Source organism: Littorina saxatilis, linkage group LG2 (genome assembly GCF_037325665.1).
Source record: "Littorina saxatilis isolate snail1 linkage group LG2, US_GU_Lsax_2.0, whole genome shotgun sequence".
In the NCBI taxonomy this organism is placed as follows: Eukaryota; Metazoa; Mollusca; class Gastropoda; order Littorinimorpha; family Littorinidae; genus Littorina; species Littorina saxatilis.
In genome coordinates, this window is record NC_090246.1 from 28,673,971 (window position 1) to 28,698,148 (window position 24,178).

Sequence of the window (24,178 nt, forward strand, 5' to 3'; positions counted from 1 at the left end):
TCGACAACAACAACCACAACAACCACAACAACAAGTAAATCATTGTCATTTTACCCGAGCATCGACATGGACATTTGCATACTTCGTACCTGTAAAGTTCTCAAGTGCAGTACCGTTTAATAAGTTTCAGGTGGCATTACTCTAACAGATCTTTCACGCTTGCACGCTGAGGTTATTGCATTCACAGATGCAACACTGTATTAAACAGCACTACAGTTTTCCAAGCTATTGCTCATTAGGCCAAAATAAAAAAAGTTGTATGTTTCTGGTAACATGGCTAAAAAAAAATAGGGTAGGTAGGTAGGGATTTTTGTTGTTGTTGCGTGTGTTTTGTTTGTGGTCAGGGTAGAAAATAACTATACAGTGACGCAAAGAGACTGGACTTACCATACAAAGAGGAAAACAACACATTACAAAACAAATGAGACAAAAGGGATGCGGGGTTATCCATCCCCCTTGTGTCGTCTGCCGTCTGTTACTTTCGTTTTGACGGGTTTCTTTTTTTTAAATTTTTTATTTTTACAAATGCAATAAAAAAAAAGTCTAGGGTCGGCGGGAAAAAACTAGGTAGGGTCGGGTGACCAGAAACATACAACTTTTTTTTGTTGGCCTTACCAGAAGATTCTTGATAACTGGAACCGAAAACAGTTGGCACTTGGCTGTGTCAGTTCTTGGAAATTGTGTTTCTGTTTCACCGCCATCAATGCTACATGCCCTGATTTTGTTGTACAAGCACTCCACTGTATCTAAGGTCAGAGATAACAAGATTAAGACTGAGATGTGGCCATCCCTGCACTCTACTGAACAGGCCAGCGAAGGGCCGGTGTAGTTAAAGATACCGTACTTTCCGCATACACGACCATGTGCACTGTCACTGACCTGTCGAGGCTTTTACATTGAATATAAATACGTCCTTTCACTTAGACGCATACCAAAAATCAACAACCATGCCTTTTTCTGTGTAAAGTGGTTACTTTTTCTGTGTAAAGTGGTTACTTTTTCTGTGTAAAGTGGTTACTTTTAGCAGAATTAGTTTAGCACTAAATTATTGACAAACGTATCACTTCCAAAATAAAAACAACAACACATGACGGGTAAATTATTGGAACGTTTAAGTTATGACAGAACAATTAACACATTGCAATCCCAAATTAATTTATGAGAAAACAAAATGTTTTGTCATCCATTAAACGTTCCTGTAACTTACCATTCTTGTGTTTTGATTGTGAATGTTGGAACGTTAGCAGTCTTACGGTGCGTCCCGCTAGCGCTACGTGTCATTTGTGCTACGTATCGTTTGCGCTATTTTCTGTAGTGCTATCGACACAAATTGCCAAAACCAGAAGTGCTATCGGCACGTAGTGCTATTGCCACAATTCACACATGCCATTATCACTACGTCTCAATAGAACTACGTGTCGATATCACTATTTTTGAAAAACCAATGTACTGCCGAAGCGCAACGTGTCGATAACGCTACGTGTCGATAGCACTATACTACATGTTCAAACGGCAGACACTTACCTTTGTGTGTGCGTGTGAGTGTGTATATAATATTGTCTGCATGGTTGTCTGTCGGATCTGTATGTCTGTCTGTCTCTGTCTCTCTGTCTCTGTCTCTGTCTCTCTCTCTCTCTCTGCACCTCTCAATCGCTCTTTCTCTGTACCTCTTTTATATCGCTCTCTCCTTGTCTCTTCCGCTCCCCTCCCCCTCTCTCTCTCTCCATCTGTCTTTCTGTCTTCTCTCGCTCTTTCTTTCTCGCTCGCTCTTCCCCCTCCCCCCTCTCTCCCCCTCTCTCTCTCTCGCATGATATCGTATATACATACACGGATGTTTTTCTCTGTGTGAGTTTGTGTGTACGATACCGTGTGTACGTATGCGTTTGTGCGTGTGCGCGCGCGTGTGTGTGTGTGTGTGTGTGTGTGTGTGTGTGTGTGTGTGTGTGTGTGTAATGAAGAGAGAGAGAGAGAGGCAGAGAGAGAGACAGAGTGAGTGAGCAAGAGAGAGAGAGAGAGAAAGAAAGAGAGAGAGAGAGAGACAGAGTGAGTGAGCAAGAGAGAGAGAGAGAGAGAGAGAGAGAGAGAGAGAGAGAGAGAGAGAGAGAGAGAGAGTCACACACACACACACACACACACACACACACACACACACACACACACACACACACACACACTGAAACAGACACACACACGCACACACATACACAGACATACATATACACACACAAACCAGAAGGAGTAAGAGCGAGAGAAAAAATGAGAAAGAGAGAGTCGCCAGTAAGTAGTGGTATTGACACGTAGCGATAATGACACGTAGCGCTAAAAGATGTAGTGCTGTCGACACGTAGTGATAATGAACGAATGATAGCGACTCACAGACAAATTATTTGTAGCACTAATCAACGTAGCGATAGCGACACGTAGGACAAATGACACGTAGGACAAATGATGACACGTAGCACAAATGACACGTAGCGCTAGCGATACGCACCCGCAGTCTTATATGTTTCAGTATTACTGACTTACAAAATTAATTCAAGAAAAGTAATCACTCGAAATAGGAAGCATCCAGTCGATTGATTTCTGGCATGTGTTCACATTGAATCATGATCTTATCTTTTGTCAAACATGGACACATATGTGGTGATGAACAAAATATAAGCCTATTGGTCACGACAAGGAAAGAAGGCCACAGGAAATACGTGCGGAAACAAACGAATATGTGACAAAGCACGAGTGTTAAGGATCAGTTTAAAGGCATACTAACGCACTCCCGTGTTTACAAAGTGTAGTTTGCCCACAATCGATGTCAAACGCACCATAAGACCATATAATGACGATACGTCACCATGCGCGGACCATAATACATGCATTACAGCTTGTTCTAGCCTCTGAAAAAGTGAGGATGTCAACAAAGCCGCGGTGTTCTCTCCCTTGCATCAACGTTACATGTGTTGCCAAATCTATAAATAGGACGATCCAGATCAAAATGAAAATTCAAATATCTCAACATTTAAGGGGTCCTAGACCACAATATTTTGCAGGGAACTTAATTTAGTCTGTCTCCAGCTGTTGGTAAAGCAATTAGCGTGTATAGTCATCGAGTACATATGGCTTTAATGCCTTGTTTCTAGTCTTTATGCGTGATGCGTTTACAAAGAATCTTTTAAATTTTATGTTCTTGACATGTGTTCCTCACTGATCGTTTTGCTCATGATTAACACGAGAGAGCTTAAAGGCACAGTACGCCTCCCGTAAACCATCACAGATACTGTCAGGCTTTTACACACAGTACAAACACCCTTCCATTTGAACGCTCACCGAACGGGAACATCCTAGGTGCCCTACGTAAAGAGCGAGCAATTTTCAAAGAATTAATTTTGCGGATTGTCTCCTCTCAAAATCGGACCGTGGTGCGTTTTGGCGCTAGACCTAACTTTTAAAATCTAAATAATAAATTGACAGCTTGTTAAACAAACATTCTTAAAATCATAAAAGAATTCTTTTTTCATCAAGACAAGATCAGTACAATTCGAAGTTTTGAAAGTTTGAAAAAAGAGAAGCCCGGAAGCAGGGTCACGCAAGGTTGTGGTTCTCGTAGCAGACGACGATTTATGCCTTTCGCCACTTCCTCTGAACAGTCAGAAGCCATCGCTAGAGTTCTTGTGAATCACAGCCGTTTGTTTCGTATAGATTCAGAGGTACATAATAACGTGCTATTGCAGATAAGCTTACAGCGAGTCGCATTCAAATTACAAACTGACGACTACATTGTGAAAAAAGGAAACTGGATCACAAGGGTTCACGATGGCTCAGGGGTAAGATAAACCACCCAAAAATGAATTCTTTGAAAATTGCTCGCTCTTTACGGTGGGCATCTGGGATGTTCTCAAGCGGTGAGTGTTTAAATGAAAGGGTGTTTGTACTGTGTGTGAAAGCCTGACAGTATCTGTGATGGTTTACGGGAGGCGTACTGTGCCTTTAACGTACGGGCGAGCTATCCAAGCGAAGCAAGCAAGCGGTCACGAAAGGGAGTAAGCAGGCAAACAATGTGAAGCAAAACAGAACAGCAAGCAGTTAAACTGTTTTTGAGAACCTTTATGTATTTAGAATTAAAAAAAAAAACAAGAAAGGTTAGTTGTTGGAACGTTGTTATTGACAAAATTACGTTACAATCACAAATATATCGATCGACCCAACGGTCTTTTAAGTGAACAGACAAACAAACAAACTTCTCTCGATTGAATCAGTTTTCGCCCACTCGCCAGGAAGCCGAGCGAATGAATGTATTTATTTTTATTTATTTATTTTCATGTATTTCTTTTTTTTTCTTTTTTTCTTCTATCATTTATTTATGTATTTATTTATTTATATATTTTTAAACATAAGGGGGACATCACAATATCTCGAAAATGTTGCGTTAGTTTGTAATTCGTTTGATCTAATTCGAACTCTTTCTTCTTTCAGATTTCAACGTTGACTCAAACAGAGACGGGAATTGCGCATCAGTATGAGCTCTTATTGGCATTTCTATCACTACACCAGTGATAGAGGTTTGAACGGCATCAAGGACTCTGGCATTATAAACAACAGTTCACAAGAAAAGAACCACGCCCATTTTGGCATAGGTAAAGCAAAGCTGTGTTCATTTTACCTGGCTGAGTTGTACTGTGGCATTGTTCTGACTACAAAGCGAAGTGATACACACACACGTCAAATATGTATTTCATACAAGCATAGCAGCAAATATAGACAGACAGACAGACAGACAGACAGACAGACACACACACACACACACACACACACACACACACACACACACACACACACACACACACAAATGAACACACAAACACGCACACAAAAAACCACTCACACACTCGCGCCTGCACAGAAACATACGCTTTTCTTCGCTGTTACAATTCCAGTGTAGTACTCACATAGCAAAAGAACATTCCGTGCATTTCCATGTTTGTGGTCACATAACGATCGTAAACTTTAACGATACTTTCGTGATCAATTCCGGGGGTGTTTCCCAGACTACAATCCAAAACAAATAGCTACCGTTTCAAAAATCGAGAATAAAAAGTAAAACTTTCAGTAACCATCAGAACCATCCTTGCATAAGCTGAGTTAATTTTCCCTTCATTATCTCGACATCATAAATGTCCGTCCACTGCAAATATCCCTCGGTTGATGTTACAGTAAAAGTTTTGTTTTGTCTACGATAAAGCGTCCCAAATAACTAAACCTTTCTCGTCTTTTGATAACTGTCCATAGGCCGTATGCCTTTCTCAATGTCTACTGTAATCTACAGGTTGCTATGGAACATCTCTTCCACCGTGGCAAGGCAAGGAGCGAATAGCCCAAAACAACTGGAGGGATCATGGCGTCTATTACATCCAGAACGGCAAGGTTAACTGGGCCATAGAGGTCAAGGTCCCGCGCAGTATCAACATGGTCCGCAAGGTCCCGTGGCGCGGCAAGCGCATCACCAGAGACATCCTCGTGCACGACGGGCCGGTCGACCTGGACGACTACGAGTGGCGGGCCTTGCGTGTGTCCGAGGACTACGATCCAAACGGGGAGTACAGGGCTCGCTCCATTCCCTACACGAAGGGAGACAACTGCAGGCCCAAGAGTCCCGTGCGGTACAGTACCGACACTCACAGGTATTCGTTCGCCTCGCCCAACAGTTCTGTCCAATACAGCACTCCGACCTTGACCCCGTCGGTAAGGAGGGCCGAAGAGATACGGTCACCCGTCACGAGAGAGGCTTACCGCCCATCGACTCCGCCCAGGATATATGCAAGTTCTCGCTATGAGAGTCCACCACCCAAACAAGAATCTTCGTGCACCATTCTTTAACGACACATGTGCGTTGATTCTTGGGGTATACGACTCGTGTAGTCAGATCTATGTTGCAATGGGTGCTTGTACTGATACAGTATTACACTTAGAACTTAAACAGAGATTCTGACAGACATTTTGTAAAAGAAGACTAAATAATCAAGTATGGAGCAGAAAGCCAAAATCTCGGCGGTGTACTTTGAAGAGACTGATTTCGTTCAAGCAACTGATTTTTCGTGAGTGTGTCCACTTGTATTCCGTAACCCCTATCCACCCTCCCGCCTCCACCCCCACCATCCCCTTCTTGAACAATTATGTTGTATGATATCAAGATCTTCCAAGGCAATCGTGCCATGCACTTATTTTTGATTTCACAGTTCTTTTGCACGTGAGAAAAGGACCCGCAGGGTGAAAACAAATGTGTGTGCATGTGTGTGTGGTTTTGGTTTGTTTTGTGATTTCATTTAAAAAAATTTTTTTTTACCGAAGGCAAGTTTTCCGAATTGTATTCCAAGTATTAATTAGCAAGGTTGGAACGTGTCATTCGTATTTGACGAAACATAAAACCATTCGGTAGTATTTGGTCCTGGAAAATGCTTTTGGCCCGAATGTTTACAAGTGGTAGAATGTGCGCTTTATTTAGTGTGCCATATATTGAGTGTGCTAGATATATATGAGATGTATTTGGACAACAGTTTCTTGCAAATCTCACGAGGTTTCCCGCTGCACATAAAAGCATAGTTTGCATTCAGGTGAAAGTCAAAACATGATTAATTACTCACAAACATTTTTGAGTTGGTTGAGAATTCAAACGGATTGTTGTCCAGAGAATTAAAGAGGGTTTCCTGCGCACTATGTGAGTTCATCACATGGTAAAACACGTTGCAGTACCCAAACCTTACCTTAAAAGAGATGACAGTGAGTGTGCCGAATTGAGACATTAGATCTTCATTTTTTCTTCGAGAAAGAATCGATTCGCGAAAAGTGACTGCACACGGTGACCCGTTTGCACTTAATTGATTATGTCCCTTGGATGGTTGGTTGACAAGCCTTCGCAATGATTCAGTGGCTGTACATGTATTCTAACCATATAGAAAATCTCATTTTTGCAGCTAGCAAGCAAACACCCTGGAATAGCAAGATTTGTTTTGCAAGTTGTGAATTCGCATTGTGTTATATATATATTAGAGTAAGCACATCCGCAACTATTGCATGTTAACTGATCTTGAGTTGTTTTGTTATTGTGCATTTATATTAAATATAGATAAGTAATATAAACTCCTCTTTTTACAACAAAATCCAGTCTTGTTTTTGCGACTACGAGGAAATCTGCTTAGGGATTTTTTCCATTACACAACAGGTTAAAAATTGCTCATGGTTGTGGTTTTGTGTGTTTTGTAAAATATAATAAAGATGATGTTGCCATTAAGGGTGAATCCTTTTCTCTGGCGCGTGGGTATGTGTGTGTGTGTGTGTGTGTGTGTGTGTGTGTGTGTGTGAGCCAGAGTGTGTGTTGATGTATGTGAGCCTCTGTGTGTGTGTGTGTGTGTGTGTGTGTGTGTGTGTGTGTGTGTGTTTGTGTGTGTGATATTCAAAAAGGTGTTCCAAAGTGAAAGAAAAAAACACGATTTTACAAGCATTAATTGAAATCATGAATGCTGGAATATCTTTCGGATTAACTGATACCCTTTATTGGCGATTCGTCTTTTGAAATGCAATACTTTGTCTAAAACAAAACCCGGCAAATCCAGTATGTTCAACTGATTCAAGTACATAACATTAAAAAATACAACAGAAAAAGAATGGCCTGGCAAGAATTCACATGTACAGTTTCATGTCCAGTAATTGTATGGCTACACACACACACACACACACACACACACACACACACACACACACACACACACACAAACAAACAAACAAACACACACACACACCCGCGCGTCCTGACCCCCAGTCTGCCGGAACACATTTAGTCAAAAATTTATAAAATGTATACAACTGTAAATTAAAATTGAATCAAACGGTTGAGAGAAAAATCAAGCGTACTTAAAAGAGAAGTAATATCTGCTGATTAAATTTACTGGTGAATGAAGTAACACATGGACTATATGTTCTTGTAGACGAAGTAACCCGCGATCCCTAGAACAGCGATCAGAACGGCGAGACGCACCATGACATCATTCCAGCTGCTGTTTGTGCTTTGATAGCTGCTCCTGTTCTTCACGCCATAATCACCAGTCTGTCCAGTCTCTTTTCCCTCACATGCGTTTGGTACATATAGGTCCCTGAGCTGTTCAGATTCGATGTGTTTGCGGATCGGGAAAATGTCGGCTGTGCAGTCGGGGTAGAAGGGACGCTGCAGCCCATCATAGGATCGAAAGTGTCTGGGACTTTCAACGCCCGCCATTTGTAGTCCGACAAGTAAATTCGTCCACTGTGCTTCAGAATATCTCTGCCGCCAGGCCGCAGGACCACGATTTTTCTTCGTGGAATTTTCACTTCGATGGCCCAGTCCACTTTACCCTTCTGTACGTAGAATATCCCGCAACGCTTCCAGTTGTTTGTGGCTATTGTGTATTTGCCATGCCATGGAGGGAGGGAGGTGCCGTAGGTACCTGTTGCAACATAACGTAGGTTGTATTCCAGGTAAACTCCATTGCCATTAGATTTGTCTGAGGGCGGCGAGTCAGTACTAGTATTGTGCTTAAACTGTTACACATAATTATGGTCTTTCTCGCGTCACACCCCCCCCCCCCCATCTCTCTCTCTCTCTCTTACTCTACCTCTCTCCCTCTCGCTCTCTCTCTCGCTCTCTCTCTCCCTCTTCCTCTCCCTCCCCCCCCTCCTTCTCTCTATCTATCTGTCTCTCTCACACACACAAAAAGTTGCTTTACAGACAGGCTCAAGTCCGAAGCACGTATAGCATACTAGCCTGGGATCAGTGTAGCAATCTTGTTCATTTTTTTTCAGATTGAAGGTGCAGTTAACTGATTCACTGTTGTACATCAGTGATAGTATATGACAAGAAACACTGTAGATTAACATCGCTATATTGACATACTGAAATGACTTACCTCCTCCTAAACTTGATTGTGTGGTTGTTTCTGCGTGAACTCTCGCTGGTGTACCTGAACTTGTGGACATAATTTACTATCTCCGCCGCAGGTACCATGTACTTTTGGACATTACAATGTGAACTCTCTGTTTTATAAATAATGCAAATTTCACAATTAGGCTGCAAACCTTCTGCGTAAAAATGCGTGTTTTTACATTTAGTCAAGTTTTGATTAAATGTTTTAACATACATAGACGGAGAATCGAGACGAGGGTGTGGTGTGTGTGTATCAGTGTGTGTGTGTGTGTGTGTGTGTGTGTGTGTGTGTGTGTGTGTGTGTGTGTGTGTGTGTGTGTGTGTGCATGTGTGTGCGTGTAGAACTACTGGACCGATCTTCATGAAACTTCACATGAGAGTTCCTGGGTATGATATCCCCAGACCTGTTGTTTATTTATTCGATAAATCTCTTTGATGACGTCATATCCGCGCTTTGGGTGAAAGTTGAGGCCGCACTGTCACGCCCTCATTTTTCAACCAAATAGATTGACATTTTGGTCAAGCAATCTTCGACAAAGTCCGGACTATGGTATTGCATTTTAGCTTGGAAGCTTACAAAAATAGTTACTTAGTTTGCTCATTAAAGTTGTCATTAAAATCAAATTTCCCGTTACAGATTAAAAAATGATCGCATTGTATTTTCATCTTCTCCTTAATTCAAAAATATATGGTTATGTCAGGTTTACTTTAAAAATGTGCACAGAATGGAAGAAAATAGGTTCAGTAGGTCCTCCGGTCGAGTGCTTCGCGGAGACGAGCGTGACCCGCCCCGGTCTTCGGGTTAGCCGAGACTATCTAAAGGTAGTCTCGGCGATTACTGTTTAAAAATTTTTTTTTTTAATCTTTATAGTTTGATTACGACTGACTAAATGTTTTTATATCGCTTCACGCGCCTTGTTTTTTCTGTGTTTAGCTCTCTCCTTTTTGTACAAGTGTGCCTTCTGGCTACCATGCGCCGTTGTTACTGTGCGAATTGTCTAGTTTGCATACCGGGACACGTGGAAATTACTTACCTTTCAGTATACTGTGTGAACTCTCTGTTATGCATATTGAGAAGTGAAATGTTTTCCATTTGAAGGTTTTTGTGCATGTAACGTCTTTGATATGCACATCGGCATGTAGAAATAACTTACCTTTCTTTGTACCATGTTCAGTTGAACGTTACAGTGTACACTCTTATGTATGCGCATGGCGCGGGCGTTGACAATACTAACCTTTCTCTGTACCATACGTAGTAGAACTCTCTTTTATACATATGGCACGGACACGTGGACAGGACTTACCTTCTCCGTACCACGCATGGTTGTTACTGTCCGAACTCTCCTGTATGTAGCCGGACGCCTTGATGCCTCTTAGTCCCCACTCGCTCGTGTAGTGGTAGAACAGCACGCGCGATGAGCTCATCCTCCTACTGTTAAGATTTGAACGAACGTCTTCAAGAATCTTATGGTGTTTTTGGTTTTGTTCTTTTCCTCTTATATCTGCAATCCAAAGAACAACAAATATTTGGTTGAAAATTGGTTGTTTTGGATTTTTGCTGTTGTTGTTGTTGTTGTTGTTGTTGTTGTTGTTGTTGTTGTTGTCGTTGCTGCTGCTGCTGCTGCTGCTGTTGTTGTTGTTGTTGCCATTGCTGATGTTGCTGGTAGCGGTGGTGGTGGCGGCGGTGCAATTGCTAGTAGTGCTGCTGCTGTCGTCGTCGTCGTCGTTGTTGTTGTTGTTGTTTTTGTTGTCGTCAATGTAAAGAAACATTCGTCATAGGATTGTTTAAAGTCAGATTCGACGCAAGTCTCTCTACACAACGCTATTATGAGACTTGTTCTCTAAGGCTGGCTAATTAAATGTGTTCCCGAGACGCCAAACGCCAAAGAAAAAGAATTCCTGAGAACATTTTAATACTCAGCTGGTATCGCTGCATTCACATTCGAACACAGCTCCACCGTTGACCGGCACGGTTGGCCTAGTGGAAAAGCGTCCGCCCCGTGATCGGGAGGTCGTGGGTTCGAACCCCGGCCGGGTCATACCTAAGACTTTAAAATTGGCAATCTAGTGGCTGCTCCACCTGGCGTCTGGCATTATGGGGTTAGTGCTAGGACTGGTTGGTCCGGTGTCAAAATAATGTGACTGGGTGAGACATGACATGAATCCTGTGCTGCGACTTCTGTCTTGTGTGTGGCGCACGTTATATGTCAAAGCAGCACCGCCCTGATATGGCCCTTCGTGGTCGGCTGGGCGTTAAGCAAAACAAACAAACAAACAAACAAAGCTCCACCGTTTATTGCACCGACCGTTACATGAAAGACTGACTCAGTTGCGCAAGAAGCCAGGCTGCGACACAGCTGTTTTGTGGAACGTCATTTCATTGATCGACGGCCAGGCACACATCAATAGATTCGCTGCATTCTCTACACTCTTGTACCAGGCCTACCTGCCGAGACGGCTGCTCAATTATTTAACTCTCTGTCACAAGAAATGTGTCCGGGTAGACCCCCCCCCCCCCCTCTAACAACGTAAGTGAATAGCGTGTAATCTGTTTTTAAAAATCATTTTTGTTCACGTTTACTGGTTGCTATGCTGCTTTTTTCATATCCGCTTGTCGTAATGAATGCATACTCCTATGTTGATACATGTTAAGTCGTGGATAGACACCAGAAATAATCTCCGAATCAGAGTCATTTAATTAAACACACATATACATATAATTCTAATTCTTTTTTATTTCATACAAAGGCCTTTTTGGTATTTAAGCAGCACATGCAAGCTGCGCTTGACAGGTGTGCAAACACTGATTGTGTACCATTTAAAAGCACTGAAAACAATATAAGATATATTGTGATCCGTAAGATAAACTGTACATGAAAAAAATTAGTCCGCTGTGCTCAAACGAGGATGGAAATGGAAATCCTCATCCCTTTCACTGGTAAGACGTTGGGACGGATATTTTACGACGAGGTGACTGACTGTAGATTGACTACAAAGCACATAATATTTATATGTTACCTTGCTGAACTTTCTGTGGAGTTCGTTCAGAGGCTCGCATCAATCACGCAGGAAAACGGCAGTCACGTTGGTTTTCTAGATTCTTTATTGATTGTTCATGTCTTCCATTCTCTAGTTCCGTTGGTAATGTCAATAATCACATTATCACGCATGCGCAGTAAGCTTATGACAAAAGGATTGCTGTACGCTCCTGATTGGTGCGTATTCTACATTACAAAAGCGATACATCCATCCCGCAGCAAAACTCGTCTGCTACTACAGATAAAATACAAAAAGTTCACAGTTAGCCGGTTGTCTGGTTTGGTCAGCAAACCAGTCCAACAGGAAAATACCTAAAATACTTTACTGCCATCGGCTTAAACTATAAAACTACATACAAGAGTCATTTAACTTGTTTTCCCTGACTATTACAATAACACTGAGTGAGCCGAGTGAATGTGTGTGTGTGTGTGTGTGTGTGTGTGTGTGTGTGTGTGTGTGTGTGTGTGTGTGTGTGTGTGTGTGTGTGTGTGAAACTATAAAATAGTTAATCTACAATAACAATGTTACATTTAACATACACAATAATTACAACAGACAAAATAATCACTCTGTCACATTCTCCCCCTCCATGTGAAATGACGCCCTCGTCATCTTCATTCCAAACAAGGGTAAAAAACAAGTTTAACAAGTTATACAATCATGCTTTAAAACAATGGACATTGTGAGAAAAAAACAATTAATGTATCCATGTGTACACTTACAAATATCATTACAGCATACACCATTAGTTTTACCTTATGATCAAATATTTAGGAAATATTCTTTCCTCAAGTTTAGGGGTAAAACAAATTAAATCTTTGGTCATTTATGTAAATGGGTCAATTTTGTTTTCGTTTTGAGGTACTTGTAATCGGTTTTAATGCTACAGAAATAACTTATATTTCTACATAACCTTTGATTACATATTTTTGTTTGTTTACCTAGTGAGGATGAGAGCCAGTACTTCTGATAGTTTGCTTGGCTCTTTCTGCAATACACCAGACCTGATCAGGCCAGAAATACATGACAATTTGTTTTGCCAAACCGACTCAACACACTGCTGGGCCATTATATATTCCCCTGAGATCTGCCAACTAGGAGGTTTCCTACTCCTACTGGATGTACGCCGTTCTTGTTCTTGTCTGTCTTCACCGGTGTCTTCCATAACTTCGTCATCAGCTGACGGTTGCTCTTGGACGGTCTCAGTGGTCGTGTCCGATTCTCTTCTCTCTTCCGGTGGAGTGTCGTGGTCGTCACCACTCGAATCGACAGTTTCGTGACCTTGACTGTCGCTTTCTCGTTCCTGCCCCTCTCTGTCAGCAGGTGGTGCTGAAGATCCTACGTGGGGTTTGGGACTTGAAAGTTCCTTGAATGTTGTCGTAACAACAATTTCTTCTTCATCTTCACTATCAGTGCCTGAGACTGAAGGTATCTCGATCTGTTTGCTTGCCGTTTTCATTCTGGTGCGAGGTGCTGGTCTCGGTCGCTGTGGAGGCACTGTAGCAGTCTGTTCCCCACTGTTGGTCTGAGACTGCTGCTCACCCGATAACGATCCGACAGGCAAGAGGTGGTTCCTATGAAGGGTCTTCTTGCAACTTGCATCCGATTCCTTGACGACCTTGTTAGTGTGAGAGATCGTATATCATGTTTCCGCCTGCGCAATTTCCGGAAAGCATCCACTTTCACTTTGAGACTGTTCTGTTTACATTCGACACTATCAACACCACTTTGCACTACTGAAATAATTTTTTCTGTGTTCGAAAGCTACAACCAATTGTTATTATATCACCTTAGGTACAGTTTTATAACATTATTGGCACATGTAAACAATATGAATTAATTAATGAACGCTACGAATATGGCAGCCTTTAAACAGCACTACAGGCCGTGCTCTAAATAACTGGAACCGAAAACAGTGTCAGTTCTTGGAATTTATGTTTCTGTTTCACCGCCATCAATGGATACATGCCTTAATCATTTTATCTACATACACTCACTATATCTTAGGTCAGAGATAGCAAGATTATGACTGACTCGTACACATAAATGAGTTGCCACAAAACCCTACACACAGACGCTGGTACTGATACACACACAGAGAGAGAGAGAGAGAGAGAGAGAGAGAGAGAGAGAGAGAGAGAGAGAGAGAGAGAGAGAGAGAGAGAGAGAGAGAGAGAGAGAGAGAGAGAGAGAGAGAGAGAGAGAGAGAGAGAGAGAGAACTGAACTGTATTTACAAGGGCCTTTTCTTACAATCTTTCCTTTTGACGAACACACTTGCACACGACAGAAAGACCAAAGAGATTTTGCAATTTTCTAACATCAAAACTCAAAAAGTTAGACATTCAGCGACATTCAGCTTAAATATTCTAAAAGCTCTCACCTGCCACCCGTTATTTGTCGTTGCGCCATTTTTTTTATGTAAACGTTATTTACAATCACCAGTAACGTAAAAATACAGTGACATATAAAATTGTTACACGAACTATTTAAATATTAGCCTTGTTCAAATTACCCCCTCCCCCCCCCCTCTTACCCTACTTTTTTAATAAGAAACATCAGTCCATGTGTTACTTCTTCCACTAGTAAATTTGGTCCACAGATATTACTTCTCTTTTAAGAACGTTTGATCTTTGCTTGATGTTTTTCTCAACCGTTTGGCTCAATTTGAATTTACAGTTGTTTGATTTTATGAATTTTTGACACTGTGTACAAGCCGCTTGGTCTGTATCTGTAGAATTGAAAATTGAAATAAAATATAATTTTAACGCCTGTGGCCAAAAGGCATTACGTTACACGGCTAGCGCTGTAGTGGTATTCTTAGGTCTTATTTCGTCCGAAGATTGTCTAATGCGTTGAAATTAAGGTCTATTCAGCTGTTCACAAACAAATCTAGAGTCTATAGGAAGCAGAAATCGTGCAGCTACACAGCTATTCTCAGGAATTCTGGATGACGTAATGAAGCCATGAATGTGCGGTTCTATTTTTAAACTGCAGTCATTGCTTGTCGAAATTACATAGGCGGAGAAATTAGAAACACGAAAGTTGAACAATCGAGAATGCGTGCCTTGCTTATCAACCATCCTCAAGATAACCCCAGATTCATTGAAGGCGGTGGATGTGTCAACTGCTTGGGTACTACTCGAAGGAAAGGTAAGCAAACTTAATAATTGTTTGACTTCAAAGTGGAACATAAAAGAGCGCTGAAAAAAATAGTGTGTGTGTGTGTCTGCCCACTGCAAAGTCCATGACTGTACTTGTGAATGTTTCGTTCTGCCTGCCATTAAATGTTCCAAACACTATCTTTCTTGTTTTTACATTTAGTCAAGTTTTGACTAAATGTTTTAACATAGAGGGGAAATCGAGACGAGGGTCGTGGTGTATGTGTGTATGCATGTGTGTGAGTGTGTGTGTGTGTGTGTGTGTGTGTTTGTGTGTGTGTGTACGTGTGTGTGTGTGTGTGTGTATGTGTGTTGTGTGTGTGCGCGGTGTCTGTGAGCACTCTGTTTGGTTGTTGTGTTGAAATGTATTATGTATTAAATGTATGAATGTACTCAAGCCAAGCAATATTCCTGTGTTCTGAACGTGGTTGTAATAAAATATTATGTCTTATGACTTTCTATGTCTATTATTATAATGACTGTAATGCCGTATGGACGAATAAATCAACCATTTAATATATAAATCTAAAAAAAAAAACAGGAATAAAAATGAGAAAAATCAATCAGAAGCATAACAACATTTCAATAATACTTGGATGCTGCGGGTGTTTCTTTAAAAACGTTGTTTAGTGAACCCTTCGTGGTTGAAAACGACGTTAAACACCAAATAAAGAAAGAAAGTTGTTTAGTGTGGGTAAACAGGAACCAGGCTTTTAACAAACAACAATTTAAAATAAGAAACGCATTAGTTCTGGTCGTTTTTCTCAGTTTGTGTAGTATACAAATATGTTTTTGTTTGTATTGATGTGATTTACGTTTCTGTAATTTGAAAGGTTTGATTTTCTTTTTGCAGAAGTAACGTCCCCGTTTACATACAATAAACCATGTCTTCTCTGCCTATTCCCTTCTATCATTATACCAGTGAACATGGAAAAGATGGTATTATTTCGTCTAAAAAAATAAATGCCAACCCAGCCAATGGCAGACATGCCCATTTTGGGCCAGGTAAGTAAGGACAAACCCCAAAATCATACACACAAACAACAACAACAACAACAACAACAACAACAACAACAACAACAACAACAACAACAACAACACAATGGAACAGACGCAAACAAAGAAGACGTAGATATATCATTTCAGCAAATGCCACATTCTTTGACAACATTGCTTGCTGGGTGTAATTTCAGTCTTTAAAGAGAAACAGACTGTTACTACTACTACTACTACTACTACTACTACTACTACTACTTCTGTTGATACCACTACTACTAATGCTTTCTACTACTACCGATGCTGCTGCTGCTGCTAATACTACTAGTTATGTTCATACGGTGCATTTGCTTGAACTTCACAATCAAAAACACATGTATACATCAACTACAAATGATATATGCATCATATGAGGGACTTGCTCTACTATTGGACACATTATGTAACCGTAAAAAAAATAATGCTTTTTGTGTCTTGAATTAAAGGGGATCATGTGTTGTTGAAAGAACGAGATGGTTCTTGTGTCCATATGCACAGTGATATTCCGATGCCAACATGAGCACGCTTTAGTGAAGCGTTTCTTTGTAAAGAAGTAACAAACCTCACACGAAGACAGTGGACCATGGACAAATTCGTATAAATACAAAATGATGACGATTGTCTTGTGCGAAATATACCAACAATTGACTCGTTGCAATTGTGTTTCCAGGAACATATGGCACATCTCTTCCTCCCACCCAGGGGAAACATGCAATAGCCACCAACAACTGGGTAGGCTGGGAGGACATTTACATCAGCCAGGGAAAAGTGGACTGGGCAATCAAACTTATGATTCCTGCGTGTTACCTGAAAAAACCGGGGGGTCCCTACAGAGACATCCTACTTCACCCAGGGCCAATTTTGCTGAATAAGTACCCATATGAACTCATTCAACTACGTTTTTGAGGGGTCGAGGACGACCCCTCTTCTTCAATGGGGTGAGAGCGGTGAACAAGTGTCGTTGTTTGCCGTTCTCATGAGATCAGTTACTTTTGTTTTGTTTCGTTTTTCCTCCTAATTAGTGCATTTTTACAACAGGCTTTTCTGTTTCATCTGTCATACATGGTGTCAATTGGGAAAAAAACGAAACAAAACAGAAGTAACTGATCTCGTGAGAACGGCAGTGCACTCGAGAAGGTTGGGAAAAAACACGACAGTGTCTCTTTCAACCCGAAAGGGGCCCCACAGCATGTGGCAGACTGACCAATCCACCAAAGCGATTCGTTCCCAAGTCCGGCCTTCGTCGAAGATGGCTTGACCAAACCTTTTCAGTGCCTCAGTGAAACAGACGAATCTGTGTGCTAAAGCGGGCAAAGTGTAGCAGACGACAGGCGGATGGACTGAGTTATCATGACTCACAGCCATATTTTGACCGTTTCTGGAATCTATAAATACATATAGTTTGTGTTTGAATGTGTAATCAAACACCATACAGAATAAAGTTATTCGACATTGATACTCTTTGTCATAACAATAAAACTACTCCCCCCTTGCCCTTCTTCAAGTGTTCTTCCGTTCGCTTTTTTTATATTTAGTCAAGTTTTGACTAAATATTTTAACGTAGAGGGGGGAATCGAGACGAGGGTCGTGGTGTATGTGTGTGTGTGTGTGTGTGTGTGTGTCTGTCTGTCTGTGTGTGTGTGTAGAGCGATTCAGACTAAACTACTAGACCGATCTTTATGAAATTTGACATGAGAGTTCCTGGGTATGAAATCCCCATACTTTTTTTTCATTTTTTCAATAAATGTCTTTGATGACGTCATATCCGGCTTTTCGTGAAAGTTGAGGCGGCACTGTCACACTCTCATTTTTCAACCAAATTGGTTGAAATTTTGGTCAAGTAATTTTCGACGAAGGCCGGGGTTTGGTATTGCATTTCAGCTTGGTGGCTTAAAAACTAATGAGTGAGTTTGGTCATTAAAAATCTGAAAATTGTAAAAAAAAATATTTTTTTTATAAAACGATCCAAATTTACGTACATCTTATTCTTTATCATTTTCTGATTCCAAAAACATATAAATATGTTATATTTGGATTAAAAACAAGCTCTGAAAATTAAAAATAAAACAATTATTATCAAAATTAAGTTGTCCAAATCAATTTAAAAACACCTTCATCTTATTCCTTGTCGGTTCCTGATTCCAAAAACATATAGATATGATATGTTTCGATTAAAAACACGCTCAGAAAGTTAAAACGAAGAGAGGTACAGAAAAGCGTGCTATCCTTCTCAGCGCAAGTACTACCCCGCTCTTCTTGTCAATTTCACTGCCTTTGCCGTGCGCGGTGGACTGACGATGCTACGAGTATACGGTCTTGCTGCGTTGCATTGCGTTCAGTTTCATTCTGTGAGTTCGACAGCTACTTGACTAAATGTTGTATTTTCGCCTTACGCGACTTGTTCTTATCGTCTGCCGAGACGAGGTCGGCCGCTAGCGCCGCGTGACCCAAGAAATTGCAAACACTGCTCCGACACACACTACATCAGTCACAGGAGGTTGCGTCGATCGGTAGAAGTATCCTATTTCTAGGTGCATGTTTCACAATCTTCTGTTTCGCCTGAAGTCAGTGGTACTGGCAACAGTAGAAAGTGTAAACAACACAGCAAACGAAGACTTGCAACCCGGCATTAGTCGGGAACATTCTCACTTTTCTCTGCAGCCGATACGCAAAGTAAATCGAATCAAGTCGAAAGCAGCCAATCTCTCTCTTGAAATAGTGATATTCCAAATAAAACATGCATTATTTTTTATCTGGATCAAGTAGCAAATAGTTGTGAAGTTAAAACAAACGAAGAGGACAGCTTCCTCACTTCCCCTCTGCATAACTATAACTATGAAGTTGCTATCAGACAAAGTCCATCTTTCCATTGGCATTGCCACTCCTGTCATAGATTTTTGTTTGAAAAACAGTGTTACTCATGGAAAAGCAAATATAGTATGGATACAGTCAGGCAAAGTTTGGGACTTGACAAAAATGCTGTCTTGTGCCTAACATGTCATTCACACCTGTCAAAAGGGGCAATGCATGCAAGTGTTCATAGAAATAACACTTGATCCTATTCCAGAGGTTCTCAAATGTCTCACATGTTCTGAAAAAAAGTTAATTCAAGTTGCAAACTTTAGATTTTGCTGACTGCAGTTTTGTGAGCGTGGCAGTGTTTTGCATTTACCTGTGAATGTGTCGGACATTCTTAACCAGCTTCCTCTGCATCAAACTGAAATCGAACACGTATTTATCTGTTATGAAAATGGACATACTAGAGTTATTTCCAAACATAAAGTTTCACCTGATAACATTTTATTCGCTTTAAAGTGGTTAAAAGCCAATAATCCAATCTACGCAGAGTTGGACTTGCACAACGCCGGATCAAAGCTAAGCAAGTCACATGGTGATAGTGTTTGTTGAGATTTTGAACAAAACTTTAAAGAAACACAACATGAAATTATGGTTCCTGCTGATAACTCTGCATCTCAGTCAAGCCTGGAACGAGTTACACACACTTCACCTATGTTGTATGTCCAGAGGTCTAAACATAGGCCTGTGAATATAATTATACGAGATTGAAAATGGAGAGGAAATGGGATTTTCATGGCTTTTTGCTGAGGGCAGAAATGGATTCAGTGACATGCAAGAGACAGAAAAATATGGCTTTCAATGTACGTGTACTTGCGAAACAGACTTTACAATGTAGACTCTCGGTTCAGAAAAGATATGATGTAGGCCCCTATTTGCTTCAGTCAGCAGAAGCATATGACAAGTTACTTCTCAGACAAGATGCATCAATCTACATAAAAATCCCATCTCCATTTGCAACTGGAAGACGAAGTAGAATTTTGTGCAAAGGATACTAATAATATTAACTGTACCACTTCATCTTTGCATGACAGCTCTTACATGTTCATGAAGAACACTCGAGGGACAACTGCTTACTTCCACATGCATCCGTACATCACTGCTTCTTCACTTGGAGAGGACAGCACGTTTCGCCCTGCAGTCCGGACTGACGATCTAACAGCGAACGACAAGAAGAAGACTGCTTCTTTGTCTTTGATTATAACACGGCTTCGACCCCTGTTGATTTTAATCAACCAAATGTCTTGTGATTAATTACTGCGAGACTGATTTCAACCAAACGCTGATCATTTGTAACTGAATAAAAGACAAGGAACGTTTAATTACGTACAGTCCACCCGCGTCTGATCTTCGTAGTGGACAGACATACAAATAATAATGAGTCAATCAGAAGAAAAAGAACTTAGCTCAGCAAAGCGACAAAGTCAAAAGACAATAATCTATAATCTCAAAACATCAATGTTCAGCGAAAGAAAAAGTGAAGACAATGACTTGCAAAGTCGCAATGTGTGTTTTCAGGCTCTGCTGTTGAAAAACAGATTTCTGCATAATTATCTATATAATATACAGCCACTCCTATACCATGCACTGATTTGCTACTTTCTTCTACAACCCTCTGACCTGACATTGTAATGCTATCTTTCCTGACTTTCATTGATTTGTGTATGTTTTTGGCAGCATCGTTTTAGATTTGCACACTTGAACATTCAAAGTATGATGGAAAGAATCAAAACTGAAGAGTGTTATGTAATACGTAGGCCTAGTACCCTTATTCTTCGAAATGAGTAATGTGCAGATATGTAGAACAATCATCACCATCATAAGACAGATCTATACAATAGGGGACGGATTAGCCCCCCCCCCCCCCAAAAAAAAAAGAAAAAAAAAAAGTCTGTTTACGGTAACATAGGCACAAAAAAAATAGGGTCGGTAGGTCGAGATTTATTTATATTTTTTTTCTGCAAAAAAACATATTTCATAAGTTATTTTGCCAAAAAACAAAGCCCTTTTTTTTTTTTTTTTTTTTTTCAAATGCCAAAAAAAAAGTCTAGGGTCGCGCGAAAAAATAGGGTCTGTCGGGATACCGTAAACAGACTATTTTGTGTGTGTGCCTAAGACTGATACAATAGAGGACGGATTAGTAATCAAGATCTAGAGAAGTGTGCCTGTAGAGCGAAGAATAGCATTCTGTTGTGGTTGCACTGTAGCAATTTCATTTACAAGGTGAATTAAACACTCTAAAACTCGTTCTTAAATTAACGAAATAATAAAGTTGACAATAAACATCATGATCATGATCTGAAGTCTTAGCTTTAAACCCCTATTCTTGTAAAGTTCCATCATCATCATTGTCAGTGTCCTTTCTCTCTCTCTCTCTCTCTCCCTCTCTCTCTCTGTCTGTCTGTCTGTCTCTCTGTCTCTCTCTCTCTCTCTCTCTCCCTCTCTCTCTCTCTGTCTGTCTGTCTGTCTCTCTGTCTCTCTCTGTCTCTGTCTCTGTCTCTGTCTCTCTCTCTCTCTCTCTCTCTCTCTCTCTCTCTCTCTCTCGTCCCCCCCTCCCTTAACCATCACCGGCTTTGTGTCCTTTTGTATTTCTTGTGTATCTTTTTCCTTTTTCTCATCCTTTTATCTTCTTAACCAAAACTTCATTCTATACATAGTCGTTATTGCACATGTAATGGTGTGTCGAGACCTCTCTCAATAAGGTCTTAACTTGATTTGAAAACCTTCGTGTGTAATGGCAAACTTTGTGATTGTGTGTATGGTTCCCATTCCCTCGATTCATTGAAAAAAAATAATACAATATAATTATATAATCAACATGAAATTACGTCCAATGTTGTTTGAAAGCAAATCAGCAGTGTGTGTGTGTGTGTGTGTGTGTGTGTGTGTGTGTGTGTGTGTGTGTGTGTGTGTGTGGGTTGTGGCGTTGGGTTGTGTGTTGGGTTGTGTGTATGTGTGTGTTTGAATATGTGTGTGTGTGTGTTGTGCTGTGTTGCGTTGTGTTGTGTTGTGTGTGTGTGTGTGTGTGTGTGTGTGTGTGTGTGTGTGTGTGTGTGTTGTGCTGTGTTGTGTTGTGCTGTGTTGTGTGTGTGTGTGTGTTTGTGTGTGTGTGTGTGTGTGTGTGTGTGTGTGTGTGTGTGTGTGTGTGTGCGTGTATCGCTTCGTTCAATAATTTATTTTCTCGATTTAAATCTCTGAGCGCACTGTGATGTTTCAATAACCTAAATAATAATCCACATACAATAATACAATCAACATCGATGATAATGATAAAACTAATACTACTTCTCCTACTACTAATGAAATTGTTGTGTTGAAACTCACCAACTGTTGCTCATTTGATTCCTAGTAAGTGCGGCATTCCACTTGTATTTCATTGCACTATTCCAACACATCTTCTTTGCTCTCGGGCTAAAAAGTGTTACACGCATGCACCCCGCAATTAAGAGAACGAAATAATTTTCAGTAATCGCTTAATACAAGGAGAACTCGTCACAAACCGAAAACAGCCATTCTGCTTCGCGGAGCTTTTATTTTGGCTTAGGCCTACAGTCAATCTGAGCCGTTCGGTTATTATTAGAGAGGGTCAGGCACAGACAGTTTAACATAATTTATTAACCAAAACTGAAAGCATCCGTTCTGAGAATAGTATTGCTGGGCACAGAAAGTTGTCTTCCTCAGAACTGATGAATCAGCTCCCAAGGATTGCATGATCCGATCTTTTTCAATACAGACATACTTCCAGGTAGTTAGCTTAAAATAGTGACACTCGGCCGGCCATTACGGTGAGCGATACTGTGCATTCTGCTTCTGCCATCCATTTTCAAGTTGACTTTGGCGAATGTGTTTCTCCTGAAGTGATTTGAGAAGAGGTAAGAGATTTTGACGAATTGTTCACTGTAGAAGGGATGTTTTTGCTATCTGACATCTTCATCATAAAAGATAATCATAAGGACTCATCACGGGTATGACATGTCTGACTTCAGTTACATTGAGCGATCAATAAAGTTCCGGAATGTTATATAACAAATTAGCCTTCATTCGTGCATTGTACAACAACAACAACAACGACAACAAAACAAAACAACAACAACAACAACAATAATAACAATAACAATAACAACAACAACAACAAAATTCAGTAAAAGCATCAGCGTAGTTATCCGTGATCTCTCATCGTTAATGAAAAAGCTGAAAAATCACATTAAAGGCACAGTAAGCCTCCCGTAAACCATCACATATACTGTCAGGTTATTACACACAGTACAAACACCATTTCATTTAAACACTCACCGCTTGAGAAAATCCTAGGTGCCCTCCGTACTTCCCTTCGGGTCTCATTTATTCCTGACAGGATGCCTTTGTTTTCCTTCTCTGAAGAGGAAATCGAATTTTTACATATTTAGAGCTTTTCGTAATGTGTTATTGATATAAGCAGATTCGCGATCGTCAATAATGATTTTTCATGGTGTTGTGTAATTTTTGAATTACAAAGGAATTGATATGTAAGACAGTTTCAAGCGAGCTATCTTTCGCGGGTGTATTTACTGTGCAAACAACTCTAAATATGGCAAAAGTGTCACGTGATAATCAACTTTGGCTACGAAGCAGACGACACTTTTTCCGTAACTAGTCAGTGATGCAACAATATCACGGTCTCCTTCCCACAGCAGTCTCAAAATTTCGACTTGTTTTGACCTTAGAACGATGTCTTTATCATAACTTTCTTTCTTTCTGTATTTGGTGTTTAACGTCGTTTTCAACCGTTCAAGGTTATATATCGCGACGGTTTATCATAACTGTGAACAACAGAACGGAGATCACTGTCGAAGTCGGCCATTCTACAATCACGTTCGTCTTTCGTCTGTTATCAGAAACATTAGTGAAAAACATACGGGAGATAACTCTGTATTCTTGTTTTGATAGATTTCCCTTTAATGCGCGTAGTAATTATTCATCCTGTCAGAGAGACCACTAAGCGATAGCGTGGAGCGATGATTATCAGAATGACTCTGACTATGCACAAAACAAACGGCTGTGACTCACAAGAACTCTAGCGATGGCTTTTGACCGTTGAGAGGAACTGGCGATAGGCATAAACCGTCGTCTGCTACGAGAACCACGACCTTGCGTGACCCTGCTTCC

The 24,178-nt window shown here is 40.7% G+C and overlaps 3 protein-coding genes across 5 annotated transcripts in view; 2 read left to right on the plus strand and 1 right to left on the minus strand.

Annotated features, from left to right (window-relative positions):
* LOC138958694 (uncharacterized) overlaps nt 1-7,279 on the plus strand; it is a 9,372-nt gene extending 2,093 nt beyond the window's left edge. For both annotated transcript variants that reach the window (XM_070329916.1, XM_070329917.1), the window contains exons 2-3: nt 4,468-4,628; nt 5,318-7,279. In XM_070329916.1, coding sequence (XP_070186017.1) covers nt 4,511-4,628; nt 5,318-5,868 — 669 coding nt within the window. In that variant the 5' untranslated portion in view covers nt 4,468-4,510 and the 3' untranslated portion in view covers nt 5,869-7,279. The remainder of the gene's footprint in view (nt 1-4,467; nt 4,629-5,317) is intronic.
* Nucleotides 7,280-7,518: 239 nt separating this feature from the next.
* Nucleotides 7,519-22,493, minus strand: LOC138958695 (uncharacterized). 2 transcript variants are annotated; one of them, XM_070329919.1, is made up of 3 exons: nt 22,358-22,493; nt 10,249-10,446; nt 7,519-8,468 (listed from the first exon to the last, which is right to left on the minus strand). In XM_070329919.1, exons 2-3 carry the CDS (start codon nt 10,367-10,369, stop codon nt 8,074-8,076), a joined length of 516 nt encoding a protein of 171 aa, XP_070186020.1. In that variant the 5' UTR covers nt 10,370-10,446; nt 22,358-22,493; the 3' UTR covers nt 7,519-8,073. The 2 variants fall into 2 exon arrangements, with proteins under 2 accessions (XP_070186020.1, XP_070186019.1); XM_070329918.1 differs by lacking the exon at nt 22,358-22,493 and adding an exon at nt 11,963-12,164.
* A 170-nt stretch (nt 22,494-22,663) lies between these two features.
* The window catches only part of LOC138952594 (uncharacterized), a 33,460-nt gene continuing 31,945 nt past the window's right edge, over nt 22,664-24,178 (plus strand). The window contains exon 1 of the mRNA XM_070324288.1: nt 22,664-22,905. The gene's annotated coding sequence lies outside the window, so the exon portion shown is untranslated. The remainder of the gene's footprint in view (nt 22,906-24,178) is intronic.

Excerpts from the sequence above, each read along its gene's own strand:
- LOC138958695 (XM_070329918.1), bottom strand. The coding sequence starts at position 12,002 with ATGCGAGCCTCTGAACGAACTCCACAGAAAGTTCAGCAAG. Across the intron at positions 10,447-11,962 it reads TCCACAGAAAGTTCAGCAAG|ATATAAGAGGAAAAGAACAA; the intron begins GTAACATATAAA and ends TTTGGATTGCAG. Across the intron at positions 8,469-10,248 it reads CCATGCGTGGTACGGAGAAG|GTACCTACGGCACCTCCCTC; the intron begins GTAAGTCCTGTC and ends ATGTTGCAACAG.